Source organism: Hyperolius riggenbachi, chromosome 4 (genome assembly GCF_040937935.1).
Source record: "Hyperolius riggenbachi isolate aHypRig1 chromosome 4, aHypRig1.pri, whole genome shotgun sequence".
NCBI classification, from domain to species: Eukaryota; Metazoa; Chordata; class Amphibia; order Anura; family Hyperoliidae; genus Hyperolius; species Hyperolius riggenbachi.
This window is the reverse complement of record NC_090649.1, coordinates 193860117-193880710: the sequence shown is the minus strand read 5'-3', so window position 1 is coordinate 193880710 and position 20594 is coordinate 193860117. Positions and strand designations below refer to the sequence as shown.

The 20594-nt window shown below is 49.1% G+C and overlaps 1 protein-coding gene across 2 annotated transcripts in view; it reads right to left on the bottom strand.

Annotated features, from left to right (window-relative positions):
* Positions 1 to 20594, bottom strand: part of LOC137571676 (probable cation-transporting ATPase 13A4) — a 293811-nt gene that overhangs the window by 9520 nt on the left and 263697 nt on the right. The window contains exons 28-29 of one of the 2 annotated variants that reach the window (XM_068281174.1): positions 1952 to 2040; positions 81 to 161 (exon numbers count right to left, since the gene is read on the bottom strand). In XM_068281174.1, the coding sequence (XP_068137275.1) occupies positions 81 to 161; positions 1952 to 2040 (170 nt within the window). The remainder of the gene's footprint in view (positions 1 to 80; positions 162 to 1951; positions 2041 to 20594) is intronic. The other variant, XM_068281175.1, reaches the window with a different exon arrangement.

Here is a 20594-nt window from a genome sequence, read left to right as displayed (position 1 = left end):
ACCAGCCTACCTACTATTCCTGTAAATAACTCTCCATTAAAAACACTTCATTGTAATATGATATACTGTATATACATTACCTCAACTATGTAAGATACAACAAACAAAACAGCCACCATAATAACAGTGTCCCATCTCCAGTAATATGGCATGCAGACAAGCTATGCAGAAAAAAAGAAGAAACATTTACTTCAAGAAATACTGTTCGTGTCATGCATTATAAGCATTTCCATATGCATACATGGTCAAACAGTGCTGAGATCCCTAGTGACAGTTTTTAATACAGTTTATTTGGGCTTGATAAAGCTTGTTCGCACATCGGCTGCTAGTTTTTGCCAGTCTTAGCCCCCAGAATATTGTCCCATAAAGAAGTGTTTACTTGCTTACACTTCATTAGGCCTGCAAATATGACTATCACAGCTGTCTAGTTATAGAGAGAAACCTGGAGCACTAATATAGTGTAGACTAGTTGGCAATGAAGAGTACATATTATTTCGGTGCCGCTCATTTCGGCGTGGGGAGAGCCGAAAGACGGCTCTTCATGCTGCCGCCAAACTCAGAGGCGGCGTTAAATACTATTCCCCCTTCGAGTTGTTGAAACTCGGACGGAAATGTAATTCAGGGTCCAGCAGCCGCCAGAGCCCCTAATTACCGATACGCGGGGTGCGCATCATAGCATTGCTGCTATGACGGTGCCCAGCTTCGGCGCTCGGCTTTCAGAGCTGCGCACCGTGATGAACTGATTCGGGCAATGAAGTATAAAAAGAGTGGTCAATGTCTCATGAATTATAGGTTTGTATATTTTTATCATTTATCTTTCTACATATTTAATTAGTTACATTTAGGCTGAATGGATTTACTAACTATTACGGTGATGTAACGATTGTGGAATTCTCTCCGTGATCAGCGCACAAGACGTGCGCTGACACTGCGGAAATCCTCCACAAGCGTGTAATTTGAGGGAACCCAGCAAAAGGTGCAATGCACCTGTAGAGGGAAATTCCTGTCGACAGGTGGAGCTGTGGAGTGCAGAGGAACAGCTCCTCTGCCCTGCCACAGACGCCAGACAGGAATTGCACGAAGGGAAGAAACGCAGGGCAAGATAGCCCTGAAAGAGAGAGACCAAAGCGACAGAGGGTATGCGTGGCCACCAAACTAGTCGCCACCCTGCGACGATGAACACACAACCATGAAGACAAAGGGAGAAGGCAATCGCCAGAGATGGCGATTGCTAACAGCGACACAAGACCGAATAAGCACAGATGAGGAATGTATGTATGTCCACCAATCTAGCCGCCAACCTGCGACGGTGGACACACAACAGAAGAAACCAAGTGAGAACGCAATCGCAAGAGAAGCGATTGCGGAAGAGAATGAACACAGGGACAGATTGTATGTGTGTGCACCAAACTAGTCGCCAACCCCCGACAGTGCATACACAACAGCAACACCACTGGGACAGAACAATCGCAACAGACAAACAAAACAGATATGCAATCCTAACTGCACTAGGGAATCTGCCTAGTGCAGTCCCAGGAATTACTCTAAGCTAATCTTCAAACAATGAGCAAGGCTGACACTCCCAGAGTGTTTCACAGGACTAACCCTTATGACCAGCCAAGGACTCTGGGAAACATAGCTCTTTATACTGCCAGTCATCAAAGGAGGCAGGTAGAGGATTTGCATAACGAGTGTATGCAAATTCCTCAGCAGCAGAACAGACCAGAAACTTGTAATGGAAAGACAGGTCTCTCTTCCAGAGACCTGCAGCCCACAGACTAGAGGAATGGTCAAACAACTGTCTGCCAGTGCATCCAGCTGAGCGGATCATTACAGGTGAGAGTTTTTGTTGTCTGTCTTAGTGGGGAGGTTGTTTGAAAGTTATCCTTGAACAACAAATTTCAGCCATTTTTTCAGCCAATTAACATTTTTGTTTGTGCAACAGACTTACCTGCATAGCACTGTACACGGATTCAATATCAGAAAAGTAAATAAAAAAATAGGCAGCTAATTGTGCCATTATCAATAAAGAGAAAATATCTGTAAATGAAAAACATGGAAAAACAGGATTGTAAGTTAAAACTTCTGCTTTATTAGTATTTATTATTCTTAAAGAGACTCTGTAACATGAAAAAGATCCCCTGGGGGGTACTCACCTCGGGTGGGGGAAGCCTCCGGATCCTAATGAGGCTTCCCACGCCGTCCTCTGTCCCATGGGGGTCTCGCTGCAGCCCTCTGAACAGCCGGCGACAGGCCCGACTGTAATTTCAATATTTACCTTTGCTGGCTCCAGCGGGGGCGCTGTGGCTGCTTTCCTCTTACGAACTACACGGAAATAGCCGATCTCAGTCGGGTCCGCTCTACTGCGCAGGCGCCGGAAACTTGCGCCTGCGCAGTAGAGCAGACCCGACGGCGATCGGGTATTTCCGTGTAGTTCGGAGCCGACAGCCGTCAGAGCGCCTGCGCAGGAGCCAGGAAGGTAAATATTACGTCACGGCTGCACGGAGGGCTGCAGCGAGACCCCCGTGGGACAGAGGACGGCGTGGGAAGCCTCATTAGGATCCGGAGGCTTCCCCCACCCGAGGTGAGTACCCCCCAGGGGATTTTTTGAGGTTACAGATCCTCTTTAAACTTTCTGAATATACTCCAGCTTTTATGTTATGAGTATTGTTTTGCCATATACAGTATGTACTTCCTTACTTTCTTGGCAGAGCCATCTTACTAAGTAGTAAGGATGGTCAATGAGATGCAAATTGTTCTGTGTTGATGATGGATTATGCACAATTTATGCAAATTTATGTAGCTTGAAAATTGATTAAATTCTACAGAATTTAATTTCTGTAAATTGGTCCATTTTCAAGCTGCATCAATTTTCATCCAAAACTTGCATAACTCGCAAACGTGCATGTGTTAAAATGTTCCATTTCTTTCATGAATACCTGTGCGTGCTTTTGCCAGGAGGTAAGAGCACTTGGGGTGCTGCCTCCACTGCCGCACCCCATTTGGTATGTAGATGTGGGTGGTCTTCCCAGGCAGTGAGAGCGCTTGAGGCGCTGCCTGTACTGCACCCTCCTTACAGGCCTAGGCTAAGTCACATAGCAAATGTGTTCCCAAAGTTTGGTAAATGCCTGAGAGAGGTTAGATGGGGGCATGAGACAACCTGTCCATGGTGCCCCTGCCAACACGTTATTGCATTTTTATGTGACACCAATGTTTCTGTGTAGGAAGTAGTGTTGGGCGAACAGTGTTCGCCACTGTTCGGGTTCTGCAGAACATCACCCTGTTCGGGTGATGTTCGAGTTCGGCCGAACACCTGACGGTGCTCGGCCAAACCGTTCGGCCATATGGCCGAACTAAGAGCGCATGGCCGAACGTTCCCCGAACGTTCGGCTAGCGCTGTGATTGGCCGAACGGGTCACGTGGTTCGGACCCGAACGCGCTCTGATTGGCCGAACTGTCACGTGGTTCGGGTAAATAAATACCCGAACCACGTCATATCTCCGCCATTTGTCTGTGGGTTTAGCTTTGGGTAGGCAGGCAGGGTAGTTCGCGCTCCAGCCACGCTAGCCAGGGTCCCCCCCAGTCATTGTGTGTCGCTGCTGGGAATAGTAGTACACCGCTCGCTCAGCATTCTGTTTACTGCCACTCTGTGTACCTCGCTCAGCCACACTATATAGCATTCTGTTTACTGCCACTCTGTGTCTGCTGGGAATAGTAGTACACCGCTTGCTCAGCCACACTATATAGCATTCTGTTTACTGCCACTCTGTGTACCTCGCTCAGCCACACTATATAGCATTCTGTTTACTGCCACTCTGTGTCTGCTGGGAATAGTGGTACACCGCTCGCTCAGCCACACTATATAGCATTCTGTTCACTGTTCTGTGTCTGCTTGGAATAGTGGTACACCGCTCGTTCAGCCACACTATATAGCATTCTGTGTACTGTTCTGTGTCTGCTGGGAACAGTAGTACACCGCTCGTTCAGCCACACTATATAGCATTCTGTGTACTGTTCTGTGTCTGCTGGGAACAGTAGTACACCGCTCGCTCAGCCACACTATATAGCATTCTGTTCACTGTTCTGTGTCTGCTGGGAATAGTGGTACACCGCTCGCTCAGCCACACTATATAGCATTCTGTTCACTGTTCTGTGTCTGCTGGGAACAGTAGTACACCGCTCGTTCAGCCACACTATATAGCATTCTGTGTACTGTTCTGTGTCTGCTGGGAACAGTAGTACACCGCTCGTTCAGCCACACTATATAGCATTCTGTGTACTGTTCTGTGTCTGCTGGGAACAGTAGTACACCGCTCGTTCAGCCACACTATATAGCATTCTGTGTACTGTTCTGTGTCTGCTGGGAACAGTAGTACACCGCTCGTTCAGCCACACTATATAGCATTCTGTGTACTGTTCTGTGTCTGCTGGGAACAGTAGTACACCGCTCGTTCAGCCACACTATATAGCATTCTGTGTACTGTTCTGTGTCTGCTGGGAACAGTAGTACACCGCTCGTTCAGCCACACTATATAGCATTCTGTGTACTGTTCTGTGTCTGCTGGGAATAGTGGTACACCGCTCGCTCAGCCACACTATATAGCATTCTGTTCACTGTTCTGTGTCTGCTGGGAATAGTGGTACACCGCTCGCTCAGCCACACTATATAGCATTCTGTGCACTGTTCTGTGTCTGCTGGGAATAGTGGTACACCGCTCGCTCAGCCACACTATATAGCATTCTGTTCACTGTTCTGTGTCTGCTGGGAATAGTGGTACACCGCTCGCTCAGCCACACTATATAGCATTCTGTTTACTGTTCTGTGTCTGCTGGGAATAGTGGTACACCGCTCGCTCATCCACACTATATAGCATTCTGTTCACTGTTCTGTGTCTGCTGGGAATAGTGGTACACCGCCCGCTCAGCCACACTATATAGCATTCTGTTCACTGTTCTGTGTCTGCTGGGAATAGTGGTACACCGCTCGCTCAGCCACACTATATAGCATTCTGTTCACTGTTCTGTGTCTGCTGGGAACAGTAGTACACCGCTCGCTCAGCCAGAGTATATAGCATTGTGTTTACTGCCACTCTGTGTACACCGCTCAGCCAGACTATATACCATTGTTTACTGACACTCTGTGTACACCGCTCAGCCAGACTATATACCATTGTTTACTGACACTCTGTGTACACCGCTCAGCCAGACTATATACCATTGTTTACTGCCACTCTGATTCTGCTGGGAACAGTAGTACACCGCTCGCTCAGCCAGACTATATAGCATTGTGTTTACTGCCACTCTGTGTACACCGCTCAGCCAGACTATATACCATTGTTTACTGACACTCTGTGTACACCGCTCAGCCAGACTATATACCATTGTTTACTGAAACTCTGTGTACACCGCTCAGCCAGACTATATACCATTGTTTACTGCCACTCTGATTCTGCTGGGAACAGTAGTACACCGCTCGCTCAGCCAGACTATATACCATTGTTTACTGACACTATATAGCAGACTATATAGCATTGTGTGTACACCGCTCAGCCAGACTATATACCATTGTTTACTGACACTCTGTGTACACCGCTCAGCCAGACTATATACCATTGTTTACTGCCACTCTGATTCTGCTGGGAACAGTAGTACACCGCTCGCTCAGCCAGACTATATACCATTGTTTACTGACACTCTGTGTACACCGCTCAGCCAGACTATATACCATTGTTTACTGCCACTCTGATTCTGCTGGGAACAGTAGTACACCGCTCGCTCAGCCAGACTATATACCATTGTTTACTGACACTCTGTGTACACCGCTCAGCCAGACTATATACCATTGTTTACTGCCACTCTGATTCTGCTGGGAACAGTAGTACACCGCTCGCTCAGCCAGACTATATACCATTGTTTACTGACACTATATAGCAGACTATATAGCATTGTGTGTACACCGCTCAGCCAGACTATATACCATTGTTTACTGACACTCTGTGTACACCGCTCAGCCAGACTATATACCATTGTTTACTGCCACTCTGATTCTGCTGGGAACAGTAGTACACCGCTCGCTCAGCCAGACTATATACCATTGTTTACTGACACTCTGTGTACACCGCTCAGCCAGACTATATACCATTGTTTACTGCCACTCTGATTTTGCTGGGAACAGTAGTACACCGCTCGCTCAGCCAGACTATATAGCATTGTGTTTACTGCCACTCTGTGTACACCGCTCAGCCACACTATATAGCATTGCGTACTCTGCCAGTCAGTGTGTATATTGCTGGGATCAGTAATACTCCACTCACCGTCAACCACTATATGAGCTCAACATGAGTTCCCCAGAGACCTCCGCTGTGAGCAGCACTCCCAACAACAGCAACAGCCAATGCCCCACGCAAGCTATAACATCCACCCCAGCAGCCAGTGGTCAGCAGCAGCCCTCCCCGGAGGAGAACGTTGTGTCCATCAGTCCGTCGCCAGAGCGATTAATGAGGGCTGCCATTGAGGAGATGATGGGGCCTGATGTGGAGGAGGAGGTCTGGCTCAGGCCAGCATCCCAAGTTAATGTTGAGGACGATGAGGGGTCTGTGTCTGGGGATGTTGGGGTGGCAGAGGTGGTGGGTGGGTCAGACTCAGGAGAAGAGTTGTATGATGAGGATGATGATCGGGACCATCTGTATGTGCCTCAGAGTCCGACCCCGGAAAACATGTTGTATCGTGTGTTTAGGTACTAAAATCTGCGTTCCCTCCCAGTAGTGTTGGGCGAACAGTGTTTGCCACTGTTCGGGTTCTGCAGAACATCACCCTGTTCGGGGTGACTATATAGCAGACTATATAGCATTGTGTTTAATGCCACTCTGTGTACACGGCTCAGCCACACTATATAGCATTGTGTTTACTTCCACTCTGTGTCTGCTGGGAACAGTAGTACACCGCTCACCCGCCACTGTATAGCATTGTGCTCTGTGTCACTGCTGACAATAGTGGTACACCGCTCACCCACCACTGTATAGCATTTCTGTACTGCCACTGTACTGCTGCCAGTCAGCGTGTACTTTAAGGATAAGTGAAATGAGGAAGAAATCCGGTGAAAGAGGGAGGGGCAAGGGAAGAGGTGTTTCCCCTGACGGTTCACGTACAGGCCACAGGGGAGCACCCAAGAAAACCCACTCAATACTGCCCATGTTGTCCAGGACAACAACCCTCACAGATCCAAAAGAACAGGACCAGATAATTACTTGGATGACCTCTCAAGCGTCCAGCAGTGGGTTAAGCAGCACCAGCACATCACGCACGAGGTCCGAGTCCTCAGCCAGTTAAAGTCTGGGCTTTCTTTGAAGACTGCACTGAGGATGTTACCATGGCGATTTGCAAGGTGTGCAAGACCCGCCTGAGCAGGGGGAAAAGTATTAACAACCTCTCCACCACCAGCATGAGCCGCCACATTCTATCCAAACATCCCACTCTGTGGGCAAACGCGGCAGGACAGGGTACCACCAGCAACACTGCCTCCCTTGGGTTCACCAGACTCACCACCAGACCCGCCTCAGCAGCAGCAGTAGCCCAGCCATTGCGTGGTTCACAACATTCACAAACATCAGACGATGCTGACACTGTCACTTTCCGGACTAGTGCTCTTGAGGTCTCCCAGTGTTCATCAAACACAACAACCAACAGCCCTTCGGTGTGCAGCGCTACGGTTGAGTTGTCTGTCTCTGAGATGTTTGAGCACAAGAGGAAATTGCCAGCAAATGACCCCCGGGCCGTGGCAGTAACAGCCAGCCAGCATAGCCAAGCTTCTGGCCTGCGAAATGCTGCCATATCGAGTGGTGGAGACAAACAGCTTCAAGGGCATGATGTCAGTGGCCATCCCACGTTACGTTGTTCCCAGCCGCTACCACTTTGCGCGCTCTGCAGTGCCTGAGTTGCATGAGCACGTGGTCAGCTAAATAACCCGAAGCTTGAAGAATGCCGTTGCCTGCAAGGTTCACCTCACCACTGACACCTGGACGAGTGCGTTCGGCCAGGGTCGATACATCTCCCTTACCGCGCACTGGGTGAACCTTGTGGAGCCTGGCAGCGATTCCTCACCTGCTACGGCGCGGGTGTTGCCCACGCCGCAAACAGCTGGATAACAACAGCAGCACCTACCTCTCTGACTCCTTCTCCTCCAACGCATCTCAAAGCTGTACCTCATCCGGAAATGCTAACCCAGCACCAGCAGCAGTAGGATCGTGGAAGCAGTGCAGCACAGCTGTTGGCATGCGTCAGCAAGCGTTGCTGAAGCTGATCTGCCTTGGGGATAAGCAGCACACAGGGGAGGAAATTTGGAGGGGAATAAAGGAACAGACGGATTTGTGGCTGGCACCGCTGGACCTGAAACCGGGCATGAAGCTAGACACCTGGCACGAACTGGCAATGTACGCAATAGAGGTGCTGGCTTGCCCGGCAGCCAGCGTTATGTCGGAACGCTGTTTCAGTGCTGCCGGAGGCATCATCACAGATCGGCGTATCCGCCTCTCCACAGAAAATGCAGACCGTCTGACTCAAATTAAAATGAATCAATCCTGGATTGGAAACGACTACGCAACACTCCTGGACCCCAACCAAGTAACATGACCGATGAACATCTGGGATGGTTTAGCGTTTCCGGTCCCTGTTTATTGAACCTCTCATCTGTATTACATTTATGACTGCATGGCGGCAAAAAGCATTGCTGCTATATCCGCACGCTTTTTGTCCTCATGCAAGGCCTGGGTTGTTGTGTCTCACAAAGCGTGGCCTTCTCCTCCTGCGCCTCCTCCTGTTCCATCACGTGTGCTGCTGCTGCTGCTGCTGCTGCTGGGTTACCGTTGCCGGTCCCTGTTTATGGAACCTCTTATCTTTATTACATTTATGACTACATGGCGGTACAAAGCATGCTATCCGCACGCTTTTTGTCCTCATGCAAGGCCTGGGTTGTTGTGTCTCACAAAGCGTGGCCTTCTCCTCCTGCGCCTCCTCCTGTTCCATCACGTGTGCTGCTGCTGCTGCTGCTGCTGCTGGGTTACCGTTGCCGCGTGGTCCCTGTTTATGGAACCTCTTATCTTTATTACATTTATGACTACATGGCGGTACAAAGCATGCTATCCGCACGCTTTTTGTCCTCATGCAAGGCCTGGGTTGTTGTGTCTCACAAAGCGTGGCCTTCTCCTCCTGCGCCTCCTCCTGTTCCATCACGTGTGCTGCTGCTGCTGCTGCTGCTGGGTTAGCGTTGCCGCGTGGTCCCTGTTTATTGAACCTCTTATCTTTATTACATTTATGACTACATGGCGGTACAAAGCATGCTATCCGCACGCTTTTTGTCCTCATGCAAGGCCTGGGTTGTTGTGTCTCACAAAGCGTGGCCTTCTCCTCCTGCGCCTCCTCCTGTTCCATCACGTGTGCTGCTGCTGGGTTAGCGTTGCCGCGTGGTCCCTGTTTATTGAACCACTTATCTTTATTACATTTATGACTGCATGGTGGTACAAAGCATGCTATCCGCACGCTTCTTGTCCTCATGCAAGGCCTGGGTTGTTGTGTCTCAAAGCGTGGCCTTCTCCTCCTGCGCCACCCTCCTCCTGTTCCATCACGTGTGCTGCTGCTGGGTTAGCATTACCGGTCCCTTTTCCTGGAACCTCTTATATGTATTACATTTATGACTGCATGCCGACAAAAAGCATGTTACCTGTGCAAAGAAAACAGACATTTCCCGCATTTAAAAGACAGTTTTCCCTTTGAAACTTTAAAATCGATTTTCTCAAAAACTATAAGCTCTTTTTGCTAAATTTTTTTTTCCTCTTGTACCCACTCCCAAGGTGCACATACCCTGTAAATTTGGGGTATGTAGCATGTAAGGAGGCTTTACAAACCACAAAAGTTCGGGTCCCCATTGACTTCCATTATGTTCGGAGTTCGGGTCGAACACCCGAACATCGCGGCCATGTTCGGCCTGTTCGGCCCGAACCCGAACATCTAGATGTTCGCCCAACACTAGTAGGAAGCGATAGTGTAGTCGGTTTCAGCCCTTGCTATTTCTAGCACTGCAGATGTCTTTGCGGGAAAAGCTCTCAGCAAATTTAAAGGCACAGGACGTGCCTTTAAATTTGCTGAGAGCTTTTCCTGCAGTCATTTAAAAGCCAGGTGCTCTTTGGTAATAAGCACTTACCATCCCACTCCTTTGTGATAATTTTAAACTTGCATAATCCTGCATCAACTTGGAATAACTTGCATCTCATTAACCATCCCTACTAAGCAGTGCCACGACAAAAGTGAAGAGAATGGGTAGGGTGGGCAAACATATTTTAGGACCGATCCAATTCACTTTTTCAAATTTTCTCCTGGGAGATAATTTTCCATCTTCTGTTTAAAATAACTTCTGCACTCTGCAATTGAAAAAGTACCAAAAATAGGTGAAAAGTACCGTCAAAATTATTTTATTTTCTTGCTTGCTGGCAGCTTAAAAGGCTTTCTATTTATAATATAAAAATATCATCTAGGAAAAAACTTAGGAGAAAAAGTGAATTGGATCTTGCCCTATATTTTGCGGTATAAATCTGAGTGTGTAAACCTTCTCCCTCTTACTTTTTATTAGTTCCTTGATTTTATACAAGCTAACAAACAACTGGGAACACATTCTGGTTCAGAGCAAAACTTTGTGAAGCTATTTAGGTCAGGCCATCTACTGAAAAGTGTACAGGTGTGCACATCATTTTTGTAATGGTGCAGACAGCACTACGTGCAAACATGCTCCCACACAAAACAGCTGTGAGTTCAGCTGACAAATCCTCATCCTCATTCAACCGGTGTCACCTGTCAGTCTTCCTTATGACATCATAAGCAGGTGAAGAGTCAATATGTTCCTCTTATCGACAGGGCCAGATTTGTACTCTTTACCGCCCAAGGCCACTGTCATCAGCCGCCCCTATTCAGTATAGGTAGCCAGATGACCCCTTACCTCTAGTATAGTTAGCCTGATGACCCCCCCCCCTCCAGTATAGGTAGCCAGATGACTCATGAAGTATCATGGTTAGACGCTTGCCTGTAGGCTTGCAAATGCTGCAAAAGTTTAGCCTGCTGCTTTGGTGCCTTTACTCCTGTAATGCCCTAGGCCATGGCCTAGGTGGCCTTGACCTAAATCCGACCCTGCTTATCGTGGCTAGAGGTGTACCGAACGGTTCGCCGGCGAACGGTTCCAGGCGAACATTGGGGGTTCGCGTTCGCCTGCGCCAGGCGAACTTTTCCGGAAGTTCGATTCGCCCCATAATGCACTATGAGGGTCAACTTTGACCCTCTGCATCACAGTCAGCAGGCACATTGTAGCCATTCAGGCTACAGTAAGCCCTGGAGCCCCACCCCCCCTTATATAAGGGCAGCCTCCAGCGGCCATTACAGTCACTCGTGTGCCTGCTAGAGAGAGGAAAGGGACAGCTGCTGCAGACTTTTTCTCTTAGGGACAGATTAGTTAGGTTCTAGGCTGCTTTGCTTGTTCCTGACTGATTAATATTGCTTTTAAAGCACCCAGCAACAGCTCTTTTCAGAGCTCAACCTGTACATTTTTTTTCCTGACACTTTTGTTGCATGCACAGCCTTGCTAATTGATAGTGTGTGTGCCACTGCCAGCAGCCCAGCACATTCAGTGACTGACTGCCTGTGTGTGTGACAGGGAGCTGCACATTGTACTACCCAGTACTGCATATACCCCAGTACCTGTTGTGTTTACTTAACCCACCTCATCACTGCATATACCTAGCTTTGTGTTGAGTGAACCCAGCTCACTGCATCTAACTACCCAGTACCTGTTGTGTTTACTTAAAGCGGACCCAAACCAAACATTTTTTTAATTCAAAATATTTAGTTGCACCACTCTGACACATACAAATATACATAAACACTCCTTCAAGCCTATGAGCATTTCAGTGCATGCTTTTCACCCTCCTCTTTGCATAACTAGGTTTATACAGGTGGCAGCCATTAGCAATTCTTCCTTTGCTGGACACCATCTACTCCACCAGTTTGCCGGATTTTGTCCCGGCAATTTGAAAGTAAGGGAGGGGTTTCTCCAATAAATGTAAAATATTTTATATTTGTCATCATGCAGCTGAAAAAAGGCTGTTATTTATTATTATAATTTAGAAAATAGATTTTATTTCTGAAATCTTGTATTTTTAGTTTGGGTCCACTTTAACCCACCTCATCACTGCATATACCTAGCGTTGTGTTGAGTGAACCCAGCTCACTGCATCTAAGTCTAACTACCTGTTGTGTTGAGTGAGAACCCACCTCACTGCATCTTAAGTACCTTTACTGTATACTGTTCAGTGAACCCAGCTCACTGCATCTAACTACCCAGTACCTGTTGTGTTTACTTAACCCACATCATCACTGCATATACCTAGCGTTGTGTTGAGTGAACCCAGCTCACTGCATCTAACTACCTGTTGTGTTGAGTGTGAACCCACCTGGCCACCTCACTGCATCTAACTACCTGTTGTGTTGAGTGTGAACCCACCTGGCCACCTCACTGCATCTAACTACCTGTTGTGTTGAGTGAGAACCCACCTCACTGCATCTTAAGTACCTTTACTGTTGAGTGAACCCAGCTCACTGCATCTAACTACCTGTTGTGTTGAGTGTGAACCCACCTGGCAACCTCACTGCATCTAACTACCTGTTGTGTTGAGTGAGAACCCACCTCACTGCATCTTAAGTACCTTTACTGTTGAGTGAACCCAGCTTACTGCATCTAACTACCTGTTGTGTTGAGTGTGAACCTACCTGCCCACCTCACTGCATCTAACTACCTGTTGTGTTGAGTGAGAACCCACCTCACTGCATCTTAAGTACCTTTACTGTTGAGTGAACCCAGCTCACTGCATCTAACTACCTGTTGTGTTGAGTGTGAACCCACCTGGCCACCTCACTGCATCTAACTACCTGTTGTGTTGAGTGAGAACCCACCTCACTGCATCTTAAGTACCTTTACTGTTGAGTGAACCCAGCTCACTGCATCTAACTACCCAGTACCTGTTGTGTTTACTTAACCCACCTCATCACTGCATATACCTAGCCTTGTGTTGAGTGAACCCAGCTCACTGCATCTAACTACCTGTTGTGTTGAGTGTGAACGCACCTGGCCACCTCACTGCATCTAACTACCTGTTGTGTTGAGTGAGAACCCACCTCACTGCATCTTAAGTACCTTTACTGTTGAGTGAACCCAGCTCACTGCATCTAACTACCTGTTGTGTTGAGTGTGAACCCACCTGCCCACCTCACTGCATCTAACTACCTGTTGTGTTGAGTGAGAACCCACCTCACTGCATCTTAAGTACCTTTACTGTTGAGTGAACCCAGCTCACTGCATCTAACTACCCAGTACCTGTTGTGTTTACTTAACCCACCTCATCACTGCATATACCTAGCCTTGTGTTGAGTGAACCCAGCTCACTGCATCTAACTACCTGTTGTGTTGAGTGAGAACCCACCTCACTGCATCCTAAGTACCTTTACTGTTGAGTGAACCCAGCTCACTGCATCTAACTACCTGTTGTGTTGAGTGTGAACCCACCTGGCCACCTCACTGCATCTAACTACCTGTTGTGTTGAGTGAGAACCCACCTCACTGCATCTTAAGTACCTTTACTGTTGAGTGAACCCAGCTCACTGCATCTAACTACCCAGTACCTGTTGTGTTTACTTAACCCACCTCATCACTGCATATACCTAGCCTTGTGTTGAGTGAACCCAGCTCACTGCATCTAACTACCTGTTGTGTTGAGTGTGAACGCACCTGGCCACCTCACTGCATCTAACTACCTGTTGTGTTGAGTGAGAACCCACCTCACTGCATCTTAAGTACCTTTACTGTTGAGTGAACCCAGCTCACTGCATCTAACTACCTGTTGTGTTGAGTGTGAACCCACCTGGCCACCTCACTGCATCTAACTACCTGTTGTGTTGAGTGAGAACCCACCTCACTGCATCTTAAGTACCTTTACTGTTGAGTGAACCCAGCTCACTGCATCTAACTACCTGTTGTGTTGAGTGTGAACCCACCTGGCAACCTCACTGCATCTAACTACCTGTTGTGTTGAGTGAGAACCCATCTCACTGCATCTTAGGTACCTTTACTGTTGAGTGAACCCAGCTCACTGCATCTAACTACCTGTTGTGCTGAGTGTGAACCCACCTGGCCACCTCACTGCATCTAACTACCTGTTGTGTTGAGTGAGAACCCACCTCACTGCATATAGCTAGCATACCCCCGAGATGGACAAAATGGACAAACCAGGTAGAGGAAGAGGTAGAGGCAGACCCAGAGGAAGGCCACCAGGCACCGGCAGGTCTGTGGCTGTGCGAGGTGGTGTTGCTGTGATTTCATGCGGACCTGCCCCAAAATACAGTGCTCAGAAGAAGGCACGTGCCATCACTTCCCAAAATCGTGAGGAGGTGCTTGAGTATTTAACACAGAACACCTCATCTCCCGCAGCCACCAGCGCTACAACAAGCACCACATCCGCTGCATTTGACACTTCGCAGGAGTTATTTGGTGGTGGTGGTGAAATCACTGATTCCCAGCCACTACTGCAACAACAACAAGAAGGCGCAGGTACACCACCTCATACGTCTGAGTTAGGTGGCGATAGTATGGACGTAACGTGTGTGGATGGGGATGATGGTGGACCACCTGAAGTTGGTGCACTTGAGGAGGTGTCTGAGGAAAGAGCAGCTGGCCAGAAGGATTATGATGACGATTATACGGATTCCACATATGTTCCCGGTAGAGGAGATGACCAGGGGGACAGTTCAGAGGAGGAGTCAGAGAGGAGTAGGAGGAGACGACTCCATGATAGAAGCAGAGGGAGCTCGTCCTCAGAAACAGCTGGGGGCAGTGTCCGGTGCCATGTATCGCCAGCTATGGCCAGGGAGCACACATGCCCTTCAACGTCAGCTGCTGCTGATGCCACCGTAGCGCCATCACCCCAGGGGGGCTCAGCGGTTTGGACATTTTTTCACGTGTGTGTCTCAGATTGGAGCAAAGCCATCTGTTGTCTCTGCCAGCAAAAATTGAGCCGTGGAAAGGCCAACTCTCACGTAGGGACAAGTGCCTTACGAAGGCACCTGGAGAGAAGGCACAAACAGCTATGTCAAGAACACCTGAGTAAAAGCAGCACTCCTCAAAAGACAAGCCAAACTCCTTCTCCTCTTCCTCCTTCAGGTGCATCGTCTTCATCCACTTTCTCCCTTGCACCTTCACAGCCACCCTCCTCCACACCGCCTCTTCCCTTGAGCGGTTCCTTCTCCTCTGCCCACAGCAGTACCCAGCTGTCCGTGAAGGAAGTATTTGAGCGGAAGAAGCAAATGTCTGCCAGTCACCCTCTTGCCCGGCGTCTGACAGCTGGCGTGGCGGAACTATTAGCTCGCCAGCTATTACCATACAAGCTGGTGGAGTCGGAGGCTTTCCGTAAGTTTGTGGCCATTGGTACACCGCAGTGGAAGATACCAGGCCGCAATTATTTTTCTCAAAAGGCCATACCCAAACTGTACCGTGCAGTTGAGAGGCAAGTGGTGTCATCTCTGGCACACAGCGTTGGGTCAAGGGTCCACCTGACCACGGATGCCTGGTCTGCCAAGCACGGGCAGGGCCACTACATTACATACACAGCCCATTGGGTCAACCTGGTGACCGATGGCAGCAAGCAGGGAGTATGTGGCTGCGCAGAGGACCGACTTGTCACACCTCCACGGCTTGCAGGTAGGCCTCCAGCCACCTCCTCTCCACCTGCTATCACCGCTTCGCTGTCGTCATCCTCCTCCTCCTCCTCCTTGGCTGGTGCCGCCATCTCCTCCCCAGCTACACAGCCCCAGCACCCCAGGGCCTATGCTGCATGCCAGATGCGACGGTGTCATGCAGTGTTAGACATGTCTTGCCTGAAAGCGGAGAGTCACACTGGAGCAGCTCTCCTGGCTGCTCTTAACAAACAGGTGGAGCAATGGCTGACCCCGCACAAGCTTGAGATCGGCAACGTGGTGTGTGACAACGGCAGCAATCTCATTGCTGCGTTGAATTTGGGAAAGCTGACACACATACCCTGCATGGCACATGTGCTTAATCTGGTCGTGCAAAGATTTGTGTCCAAGTACCCAGGCTTAGAGGACGTCCTGAAGCAGGCCAGGAAGTTGTGTGGGCATTTCAGGCGCTCTTACAAGGCCATGGCACGCTTTGCAGAGATTCAGCGTAGAAACAACTTGCCGGTGAGACGCCTGATTTGCGATAGCCCGACTCGCTGGAATTCCACCCTGCTGATGTTCTCTCGCCTGCTAGACCAGGAGAAAGCCGTCTCAAACTACCTGTATCATTACAGTACAAGGACACAATCTGGGAGGATGGGGATGTTGTGGCCCAACAACTGGACACTGATGCGAAATGCATGCAGGGTCATGGAGCCCTTTGAGGAGGTGACCAAACTGGTGAGTCGCGATGAGGGCACCATCAGCGACTTGATGCGTGCGTAGAGTGGTGGATACAGCTGTGGAGGAGCGTGAACAAGAAGAGTTAGGGCAGCAGGATTCATTGGAGCCATTTACACACGAACCCGATGTTTCCACAACACCGGCGGCAGCACAGAGGGGGGAGGAGGAGGAAGAAGAGGAGTCGTGTGGGGAAGGAGAGGAGTCAGACTCTGATGATGGTGATGATGAGGAAGGTGTTTCTGTGGAGGAGGAAGAGGCGGCGGAAGGAGAACAACCGCGGCAGCCATCACAAGGGGCTTCTGCTGCTCCACGTTCCCGTGGTATTGTTCGTGGCTGGGGGGAGGAAGAGGAGTTGCGTCCCATCACTGAGGAAGAGCAAGAGGAGATGGAGAGTACCTCTGCATCCAGCTTTGTGCAGATGTCCTCTTTCATGTTGTCCAGCCTGTTGAGGGACCCCCGTATCAAAAAACTCAAGACAAATGACCTGTACTGGGTGGCCACGCTACTAGACCCTCGGTACAGGCACAAAGTGGCGGACCTCTTACCAACTCAACAAAAGGCGGAAAGGATGCAGCACTTGCAGAACAAGCTGTCGATGATGCTTTACAATGCGTTTAAGGGTGATGTGGCTGCACAACGCAATCAAGGTACCACTGGCAGTAACCCTCCTCCTCCCAAGTCCACGCAGGCAAGAACAGGACGCTCCAGCGATCTCAGGGTGATATCGGACATGCGGACGTTCTTTAGTCCAACTCCTCGCCATAGTCCTTCCGGATCCACCCTCCACCAACGCCTGGACCGGCAGGTAGCCGACTACCTGGCCTTGAGTGTGGATGTAGACTCTGCGAAAAGCGACGATGAACCCTTGGACTACTGGTTGCGCAGGCTTGACCTGTGGCCAGAGCTGTCCCAATTTGCCATACAACTTCTCTCTTGCCCTGCCGCAAGCGTCCTGTCAGAAAGGACCTTCAGTGCAGCTGGAGGCATAGTTACTGAGAAGAGAAGTCGCCTAAGTCACGACAGTGTTCAGTACCTGACCTTTATCAAAATGAATGAGGAATGGATCACGGAGGGCTACTGCACGACCGAAGACTAAGTCAGTCCACTCCCCACACACAGCCTCTCTGCCTGCAGGCCGCTTGACTGCCTTCTCCGCCACTACCAACAGGGTCCAGGACTCTAGGCGGATTCCTGAATTTTTAAGGCCGCTGCTAGCAGCGGCCGCTACACTAATTTTTCTGGTGCGTGTACATGTGCCCATCCCCCTTCGTGATCATTACCTTGCCGCGGTGAAGGGGCTTGCGCATCACAATGAAGCAATGACCGCCGGCTATTTGAGTGTCTCGGGTGGGGGTGGCACACAAAAGATATTAAGGTCGTTGCTTCATTGTGGTCAGACCAAATTTGATCAGCTGGAAAGTCACTGTTCTGTCATTCAGCTACATCAGCCGGGCAAGCATATGGGCTGAAAAGCCACCATCACCTGCACTCTCGTCACGGTGCGCACCAGTCCAGCACGGCCGTCACTACACAAACGGCTGTTTGCAGTCACTGCATACCTTTCACTGCATCTGTGACTGCACATTATACCTGGCAGTCAGTGCATAACTTGCACTTGAATGGATACACTTTCAAACAATTTAAAAATACAACCATCTAAACTTTCAAACAATTTAAAAATACAACCATCTAAACTTTCAAACAATTTAAAAATACAACCATCTATCATTTTCAAAAAAATTTAAAAAAAGGGTAAAAAAACTTGCCCTCCGTAAAACATTCTTGGCAAATGCTTTCGACTTGGTTTGTCTTCCGCTGGCTCAAGGGTCCATCTGACCACAGATGCCTGGTCGGCAAAGCACGGTCAGGGCAGCTACAGCATGGGTCTCAGCAGGCTCCCACTTCGGGCCGCAATCCAACCTTCATTCCCCGCGGTGACAATGGCAGACTTGCCCTCCATAACGGATTCCCGTTAAAGGATTTAAAGTTAATTCATTTCAATTAGGGCCGCAAAAGGTCCTCCTGAGTCCTGTATTGTTATTTTTGGTCACTACCTCGGGGCGGGCGTGCATGCCTGCCTGCTTCCCTCCTTGCCTGGATGTGTGGTGGTAGACGTTGATCAGGCTCCAACTCCGGAACGCAATACAAGAGGGAGCTCGTCCTCAGAATCAGCTGGGAGCAGTGTCCGGCGCCATGTATCGCCAGCTATGGCCAGACAGCCAACATGCCCTTCAACGTCAGCTGCTGATGCCACCGTAGCGCCATCAGCCCAGGGGGGCTCAGCGGTTTGGAAATTTTTTCACGTGTGTGTCTCAGATCGGAGCAAAGCCATCTGTTGTCTCTGCCAGCAAAAATTGAGCCGTGGAAAGGCCAACTGTCACGTAGGGACAAGTGCTTTACGAAGGCACCTGGAGAGAAGGCACAAACAGCTATGGCAAGAACACCTGAGGAAAAGAAGCACCCCTCAAAAGACATGCAGCGGAGAACAACCGTGGCAGCCGTCACAGGGGGCTTCTGCTGCTCCACGTTCCCATGGTATTGTTCGTGGCTGGAGGGAGGAAGAATGGATACTCTTTCAAACAATTTAAAAATACAACCATCTAAACTTTCAAACAATTTAAAAATACAACCATCTAAACTTTCAAACAATTTAAAAATACAACCATCTAAACTTTCAAACAATTTAAAAATACAACCATCTAAACTTTCAAACAATTTAAAAATACAACCATCTATCATTTTCAAAAAATTTAAAAAAAGGGCAAAAAAACTTGCCCTCCGTAAAACATTCTTGGCAAATGCTTTCGACTTGGTTTGTCTTCCGCTGGCTCAAGGGTCCATCTGACCACAGATGCCTGGTCTGCAAAGCACGGTCAGGGCAGCTACAGCATGGGTCTCAGCAGGCTCCCACTTCGGGCCGCAATCCAACCTTCATTCCCCGCGGTGACAATGGCAGACTTGCCCTCCATAACGGATTCCCGTTAAAGGATTTAAAGTTAATTCATTTCAAATACACAGCAGGGCCTCGAAAGTCCACCTCCTGTATTGTTATTTTTGGTCACTACCTCGGGGCGGGCGTGCATGCCTACCTGCTGCCCTCCTTGGATGTGTAGTGGTAGCCGTTTCTCAGGCTCCACACCGGATTCCATCCCTCATTCCCCGGCCATTACCCGGGGTCACAAATGACAGACTTGCCCGCCTCCATATGATTCTCGTGAAAGGAATGTGGTGTCATCTTTGCCCGCCATAACTGGTTCTCGTTAAAGGATTTAAAGTACATTCATTTCAAATACACAGCAGGGCCTCGAAAGTCCTCCTCCTGTATTGTTATTTTTGGTCACTACCTCGGGGCGGGCGGGCGTGCATGCCTGCCCGCTGCCTTCCTTGGATGTGTAGTGGTAGCCGTTGCTCAGGCTCCACACCGGATTCAAACCTCTCATTCCCCGGCCATTACCCGGGGTCACAATGGCAGACTTGCCCGCCTCCACAGGATTCTCATTGTAGCGGTACTGAACAAGTACACAGCAAGTAGAAAATGTAAATTAAAAACAAAACGTAAGCTTTTTAACAATGCCATGGAAAGTTGAGAAGATAGTCACACATTACCTGACATCACTGAGTGAGGAAGAGCAATCACGTCATGTTGCGCAGTAGTCCAGCATGGCCGTCACTACACAAACAGCTGTTTGCGGTGCGTTACACAGTGAGTTTGGTGTGTCAGTGTGAAGCAGTACTCTAATTACACTCCCTGTTTGATGTATACACATGCAAGATGTTTGAAAGCACGTTAGGCCTGCAATTTAGCATTCAATGTGATTTCTGCCCTTAAAACGCTGCTTTGCGTCACATCCAGATTTTTCACCGGGACTTTTGGCATGTATCCCACTCCGCCATGCCTCCCTCCAGGTGTTAGACCCCTTGAAACATCTTTTCCATCACTTTTGTCGCCAGCATAATTTTTTCTATTTTTCAAAGTTCGCCTCCCCATTGAAGTCTATTGCGGTTCGCGAATTTTTCCGCGAACCGAACCTTCCGCGGAAGTTCGCGAACCCGGTTCGCGAACCGAAAATCGGAGGTTCGCGACATCTCTA